This window comes from Anoplophora glabripennis, unplaced genomic scaffold (assembly GCF_000390285.2).
Source record: "Anoplophora glabripennis isolate ALB-LARVAE unplaced genomic scaffold, Agla_2.0 scaffold464, whole genome shotgun sequence".
Classification (NCBI taxonomy): domain Eukaryota; kingdom Metazoa; phylum Arthropoda; class Insecta; order Coleoptera; family Cerambycidae; genus Anoplophora; species Anoplophora glabripennis.
Window position 1 is genome coordinate 408,927 of NW_019416545.1, and position 8,261 is coordinate 417,187.

Sequence of the window (8,261 nt, forward strand, 5' to 3'; positions counted from 1 at the left end):
ACTGCAATTTCAGCAAAATCGACTGGGACCCATTTTCCATTGATTTTGTTCGGGCTTCTTTGTCTGTGTATACAGGGTTTTCTGAACTAAATGCGTTCTTTGAAAAGGGTGATACAGGGACGAAACCAGAAACGCCACACCACACATTCACTAAAAACCGTTGGAACTGAGATATCTGTACAACGTGAGAATTTGCATCACACCAATACAGAATGTTGTGAAAATTTAGTATGCCGTTTCTAGTAAAACAACATTCTTGCAAGCACCTTGCTTGTAAAATTCGGATCTTGTGCTATTTGATATCGAAACCACTGGCCAAATTTCACACTTGACTGAAAATTATTATTATTTAAAGCCTGAAGCCTTTGTAGGAGTGTAATTTGTTGTTGTTGTTGTTCCCGTAGTACACGCCATACGGTACTTCCCACTTCTCGGCCAATGTAGCGAGTACTGCGCCTCGGATCTTCCTCAACGGCGTTTATGATGTTTTCTTCGTTGTCGAAAACACGTTGCGGCCTCCATATGTCAGGTGGACATTCCCGCTATCACTGCTTTCTGCACTGTTCTACTGTTAGGTTGTCATCTGTTACGGTAACAGATCGCATACAAACGACAAGTTTCATTTAAATTGTATTGATATTTTCCGTACATTAACATTTTATACGCCGGCTAAGTAAAACTCCAGTACACAACGCACGTGCACAAGATGCACATGATCGACTTGTGGTGAATTTTCTCGAAAACAGAAGCATTTAGACTATCAGTTTCTTAATAAACGTTGCTAATTTTCGTGCCCTCTATCATCCTTTTCAAGGAACGCACTTATTTCAGAAACACCCTGTATATGCATATGTATCTGTTTTTTTTTACATTAAGGAAGATACCTGAAAACCTCAAATTATGTAATGCCTGAAATTAATCATGCAAGAATTATTTTCCTTCAAAACGGAAAGAAGAAACGTTTGCCCACGGGCAAAAGACTCACGAATGACAACTGGTAATTATAATATGATTTAATTGGCTACTCCGCCGAGCCGTACCAAAAATAAGTTTAAAAACGTGTGATCACGCAGACCGGCCAAAAATGCATTAAATTGTTGGTAAAACATGGGCCCCATTATCCGACCCGGGGCGAGTGAAGGGCGCTGAGAACGTGCCGGTATTCTTCGTATTTTTATAGGCATTCCCAAAACACTTGCCATAGTATCACGACCTACCTTACCGACAAACCCAGGCGATAGGGAGGACTGATGTCGATTGTAACAAAAATTACATTAATCATATTGGAGCCCAAAATGTTTTTGTTTTCTTAAATACTTTATTGGGCATACTTACCTAAGCTAAATCTAACATTGAAATAGCTAAATAAAAATAAAAAACTTTATCCTACAAGAAGAAGAACAAATGATGATAGTAACACGTCAAAGTGCAGTTGTATTTTATTTTAAAATAATAGGCATGTTTATTAAATAAACAGCAATATTGTAAACAAATATTCAAAAGTCGTACAAATTTAATATTTTTATATAAGTTATTATATAAAAAATTATTTCACTTTGAAAATAAGTTGGCGGTTAGTTGGTTTCAAACCGGATGTAGTATGTGGAGAAGTTGGGAATCGCCTATGGAATGGGGTCGTTAGGAAGATGCCTCTTCTGCAGGCAGACACTGACAGTATGCCTCCAGTTTGCGTTCACAGAACCTACACAGTACCCATCTGGAGACAGGAGGAGACCGCCAGCGAGAATGTAATTAACGTCTTCACAGATGGATAAAAAATGAAGGAAGGTGCAGGATTAGGAATTTATTCTACATCTTTGCATATCCGATATCAGTAGGCAATGGATAGGCATGCTACCTACCATGGTACAAATGGAACTAGGGACACTACTGGTAAAACAATCAGAATCTACATAGACAGCAGACAAGCATTACTGATCTTGGAGATACAAACTTAAGACGTTTTAGAGCTTTAAAAAAATAGTGGTAACGTCATAATGATTAGGTCAGTATTGGAATGCCATCATTCGTGGCATCAGTTTCCAATAGAATGGACACAAGCGGAGCGGTGCAATGGCAACAAAGAACCTAACAAGCTAGCCAGGAGTGCATCGGGTTTCAATATTTTTGGACCCGCTCCCTCTAGTGCGTTTCTGCTGTCAGTACTTGCTGAAATTATTAAAGAAAACACCAACAAAGAGTTTATGAAACAAACAGCTGACAATTTGCTAAGGAGTTCCTAGAATACCCTAGCAAGGATACAGTTAAATCTTCGCCTGGTGACAGGTATTCAAACTGGACACTGTTGGTTAAGGAAACAACTTCACTACATGAGGTAGTGTGAAAAACCTCTTTGTAGCGGTTGTGTACAGGAAGACGAGACTACATGTGCTCTGTGAATGCACTACCGTATCGACAATAAGAGAATCCGTGTTGGGAGAACGTTGGACTTCTATGGCCTATATTAGAGAGATCTTCCTGAGCAACGTCACCACCTTTTTTCTTTAATAGAGTGGTTAGGGGCTCAGATGGATTGATTTCCTAATGGGAGGAAATACAACGGGTCCAATGCGATCTAAGCATTGTAGACTGTAAGCTACCCACTCCACAATTCCAGATTCCAGTAGTTCGCAGTTAGTGCAATAAGATAACTACAGGGTGTTCGGTAAGTTTCTACTAATCTTTAAGGAAAGTATAAGGAAGGCCAAAACAACACTAGGACTTATTATATTCTTTTCCTAATATTCCTTCTAATGGATATATCGATAGAAATGGATACCTACACTTAATTAGTAATTAATATTTACTGATCTGATATACTAAGTAACTGTTGACAAACTAAGAAATTGTTTTTTTGGGATAGTCTCTATCTTGTTATATTAAACTAACGACACAAAACTGATAAAGAAGTACTGACCTTACTTAACAAAAAGTGCGAACTATTAAGAAAAGCTGAAGTCGAGAAGGAATGACAAGTCGCATTCTTATGACATGTCACAATAAAAGTTCCTTGTTACCACCATTGACTCGCGTACTCTTGCAGCACATGATTCACGTACATTAGTCCTGCAGTTGTAACATTTTGCATGCATTCACCGTGGATAGCGCGTCTGCCAATTTATAGTTGTTGAAATAATGCGTCATTGTAGTAAAACACTGATTTGTACAATTATATCCATAAATACACTAATATCGAGGCTTTTACTTATGCAAGCATGACAGTTACGACAAACTAATTTGAATGCAAGCAGTCAGGGTGCCGTCGATAAAAACAACCCACAAAACATTCAGACCATTAATCAGTGTTGTTCTTTCTTTCACCTTCATTGTTTACTTTACATTTTCTGCACTAAACTATTTCTTTTGTAATGTCTTCATCTATGGCCAAGTACAACTTAGTGCGGGTAAAAAAAGAAGTACCTAGTATTGCGTGGTACTAATAAAAGAACAACAAAAGGTATTCAGTTATTTTCAGTTAATGTGTTAATCTTCCTTGCATAGATTTAAGTTATTACGTTCTAAGATCAATTTAGATCTTGATGTTGCGCATAAAAAGTATGTGAGTAATTACCATTTTTGGTCTTTCATAACTTACACAATACATTGTCAATTTCTGATTCAATGATGTACCACGACGATATGCTTAATGATCCCCAAAGCATGGTTTGCCTATTCTTTGCATCAGCCTATTTTTCTGCATCTTCATTAATGTAGAGGTTTTGAACCTAGTTATGATAGTCCTGTTTAGATTTGAGTATAAATTAATAACAGAACCTGACGGAATTCCATTTTTTTTTAAGGAATTGTACAATATTTTCTTTTGGCACTTCGCTTTACAACTATTTTAAATTAGACAATTCAAACCCCAACTTTTTCTTATATTTGGACTAAAGCCAAGAAAATTTATTTGAAAATTATGGGTTTATTATAATTTTGTTATTATACATAATATTTTATATTTTCATGCTAAATCTCAAATTTCAATTTGTCCGCACACGTTTAAGGTTCTCCCATGGTACTATTTCCTTTAAATATTCTCTAGATAGGCATCCCCATTTGGAAATTATCAAATTTTGGTAAGACAATAATTTTTTTTTGAATTTTCTATATCATTGAAAGTATATATAGTGGTTTTACATCGACCACTTCTGGATACCTCAGGGTTCAGTTCTTGGTCCGCTATAATTAAATATTAATGGTATTTTGTACCCAGATAACTTCAAACAGTTTACCTCTGTTGCATCCATTGAAGACTGTGTTGTGCTACAAAAAGATTTAGTGATTGGTGTCAAAATAATATACAAGGACAGTTAAGGATAGGATAGTAGTATTTTATTTTGCAAAACTATTGTTTTTCATATTAACTATATTATCTTGTATAATGTATAATGGCAAACTTTGTTCCATTATAATAAATGCTCACCATCTTAAAAGAAATTCCGATAATATTTTTATTGTATAATGGGTTTGTTAGATTCAACTTAAATATGCATATATCATTTAGAACCCAATATATGTTACTCACTTACTCACATTTGGATAAAAGTTCAGATGAAACTCTTTCAATATTTCTCCTTTAGACTTGATAATACTTATCTTATTAGATATACTACATATTCTGATTTTATATAAATTTACTATGTTTAACGTACTTTTTTTCTTATAAAAATTGTTAAATAATAACATGGATTGTCTTGATATACTTTGCACACTCAATATTCCAACTTATGTGAAATATGTAAATACGGCACTTCTTGTCTAATCGCATCTTCATGAAATTATAAATTTTAGGAGAGCTTTTCGTTTCAGGTCACATACTATTTAAATTGACACCGGTCTCCCCTAAAAGCGGACCTGTGATCGCCCCTCACGAAATCTAGTCAATATATCGATTTATCCAACTAATAATCAACATATCGCCCAATGTTTCAGATAAAATGGGCCGTATAGCCGCACCCGGTCGACGAAATCGTGAGCTCGAAGGTTATAATTAAAACGTAGCCCGAGATATATTACTCAACTGTCTCTTAACAATTATAGTTAATAAATTTTTATATTCTAAGGATTTGGAATTGGTTATAATTACTGTTTATTTCTTCCAATAATAGGCACCTTAGATTAATACAAATTGAGGAAAAAACAGTTATTAATCATGTTTACGAAAATCAATTCGATAATTTTAATTTGGAATTTAGAAACATTAGAAAGAGTACCTATATAATTTTATATAATTTTAAATTTAAGTAATCTACACATAATTGGTGTTTATTACGGTAATAAGTAATTTCGTTAATAACTATTTAGAAGTAAAATATAGGTAATTTTTTCAGTTTTGCTGTAATTAAAAAGTAATTGCAACCTTTAGAAATATATTAAGTTAATACAAGTCATTGATTATACAGAAACGAAGAACGTCGACTTGTTTCAAAACAAGTTACAAAATAATTTTTCTTTAGTTAAGAGGTAGTGATGGTGGTGGTACTGCTGCTGACGATCGTGAGGATGATGATGTGAATGAGGTGACGATGACGATAATGACGACGATGACGATGACGATGAAGGTGGCGATGACGATAAGAATGACGATGACGATTACGATGATCATTAGGATGAGAATGACGACGAGAACGGTTATGATACCTAGCACGATGACGATGATGATGAGGAAGACGACGAGGATGAAGATCAGGAACAGTATGACAATGATGCGAATGACTATAACTATACTCGTAAGGATGAGATGACAGCGATAGCGAGGACGAGGACAATAACGAGGAATATGACGATAACGATGGTGATGAGAATGACGGTGAATGATGACGATGATGAGGGCGATGACGAAGACGACAACAACAACAACAACGACAACAACAACAATGACGACACTAACAACGACAATGACGACGTAAACGACGACAAGGATGATGATGATGACGATGGCGATGACAATATATTGTGCGATACTCAACCACACAATATAAGTTACNTTATCCAACTAATAATCAACATATCGCCCAATGTTTCAGATAAAATGGGCCGTATAGCCGCACCCGGTCGACGAAATCGTGAGCTCAAAGGTTATAATTAAAACGTAGCCCGAGATATATTACTCAACTGTCTCTTAACAATTATAGTTAATAAATTTTTATATTCTAAGGATTTGGAATTGGTTATAATTACTGTTTATTTCTTTCAATAATAGGCATCTTAGATGAATACAAATTGAGGCAAAAACAGTTATTAATCATGTTTACGAAAATCAATTCGATAATTTTAATTTGGAATTTAGAAACATTAGAAAGAGTACCTATATAATTTTATATAATTTTAAATTTAAGTAATCTACACATAATTGGTGTTTATTACGATAACACGTAATTTCGTTAATAACTGTTTAGAAGTAAAAGATTAGTAATTTTTTAACAGTTTTGCTGTAATTAAAAAATAATTGCAGCCTTTGGAAATATATCAAGTTAATACAAATTATTGATTATACAGGAACGAAGAGCGTCGACTTGTTTCAAAATAACTTTCAAAATAATTAATATATTTATTTTTTAGTTAAGAGGTGATGGTGGTGGTAGTGGTGGTGCAACTGCTGCTGCTGATGATTGTGATAACGATAACGACGGTGATAACGATAAGGATGAGGATGTCGATGTTGATGACGATGACGATGAGAATGACGATGACGATTACGATGACCATTAGGATGAGGATGACGACGAGGACGATTATGATGACAAGCACAAAGACGATGATGATGAGGATGACGATGACGATGAAGATGATGGTCAGGATGACAATGATGATGAAAATGAGATGACTATGAAGATGACGAAGACGACGACAGCGACGCTAAGGACGAGGACAATAACGAGGAATATGACGATAACGATAGTGATGAGAATGACGGTGAGGAGGACAACGGCGATGACGATAACGACGACGACGACGACAACGACGACGACGACGACAACAACAGTAACGACAACAACAACAACAATAACGACACCAACAACGACGATGACAATGACAACATAAACGACGACGAGGATGATGATGATGACGATGGCGATGTTGTGCGATACTCCACCACACAATATAAGTTACATAGTAAAATGTTATTTTAAATTAATATACAGGGTGTCTCTAAAGGGTCTGTACAACGCTCCACCAGCTCAAAATAAGTCGATTTAATTAAACTTGCCCAAGTCCAAAAATTGATAACGGATAACGGGGCTACAACATGTCAAAGTTGAAAAAATAAATAACATTTTCTTTAGTATCTTTTGACTAGCTAATTTCGTAAAATTTCGTATCCAGGGGTTTTTTGGGATGATAATTTCGAATTTATCGACGATCGACTTTGGGCAGGAAAAATATTTTTTTCGCAACTTTTCTACTTACTTCAGAGACACCCTGTAGTATTATACAAAGATATAATATCTATTGATCAGGAATTTTCATTGTCTGTCTATACATTTTAAAGTTTTACAGATATCAATAGAGGATAATTAGACACGTATCTGTTGCGTAAAGTTCCTTCGACAGCAAAAATTGATAACAGTGGTAGAGTCCTATGGTTTTATAAATATTTTATAGATGTTTCTACCACGTGTACTGTAACATGTAATTATCCGCGGCCTAAAGGCTGTTTTAAGAAGGTTCTCACGCTTAGCGCCCAGGAATTAGTCATGTGGTTTCTAGTCCAGTACGAATTTGTTCTCAGATTGTGGGCAATTATTCGATTACTTCGAGATACTGAGGAATGTGAGCCATTCATTAAATTGTACATATAATTTCAATACAAGTTGGTTTTCTAAAATGTAAATGGTATTAAGAATTTTCTACTATCTAGGTATATTACCTATACCTACTGGCATTTTGATAGACTTAAAAAATCTGAAAATTTTAAAGAAAATTGTAATAATAAAACGTCTGAAATACAATATACATACGTATAATAAATAAATAATTTATTTAATAAAAGAATTGCGACTAGGAGATTGACGGTATCAAATTTGCATTTTTGTTTAATATTTTTAAATAACACAGCTCCACAAAAAAAAAGTATCGGATCTGGTATTCAGACCCATGTATTTCCAGGTATTTTTTTCCGCTGAATCCGAATCTGCCTTCAGATTTGGTCCAACGGGTCTGAGTTTTCGGGAAAATTTAAAAAAACTGGTCAAAATTCACAAAAAACGTAATTGACGATCGACGAAAGTTATAAAAAGTCAAATTATTCTGCCAGCTCA

The 8,261-nt window shown here is 34.9% G+C and overlaps 1 protein-coding gene across 1 annotated transcript; it reads left to right on the top strand.

Annotated features, from left to right (window-relative positions):
• Positions 1 to 1,646: 1,646 nt before the first annotated feature.
• LOC108910141 (protein PFC0760c-like) lies at positions 1,647 to 7,116 on the top strand (the record flags this gene model as incomplete). The annotated part of the gene is made up of 6 exons (XM_023454909.1): positions 1,647 to 1,748; positions 5,457 to 5,561; positions 5,645 to 6,019; positions 6,562 to 6,660; positions 6,712 to 6,793; positions 6,835 to 7,116. Coding segments are annotated over exons 1-6 (1,045 nt in total), but the record flags the coding sequence as incomplete, so codon positions are not given.
• Between the last annotated feature and the right edge of the window lie 1,145 nt (positions 7,117 to 8,261).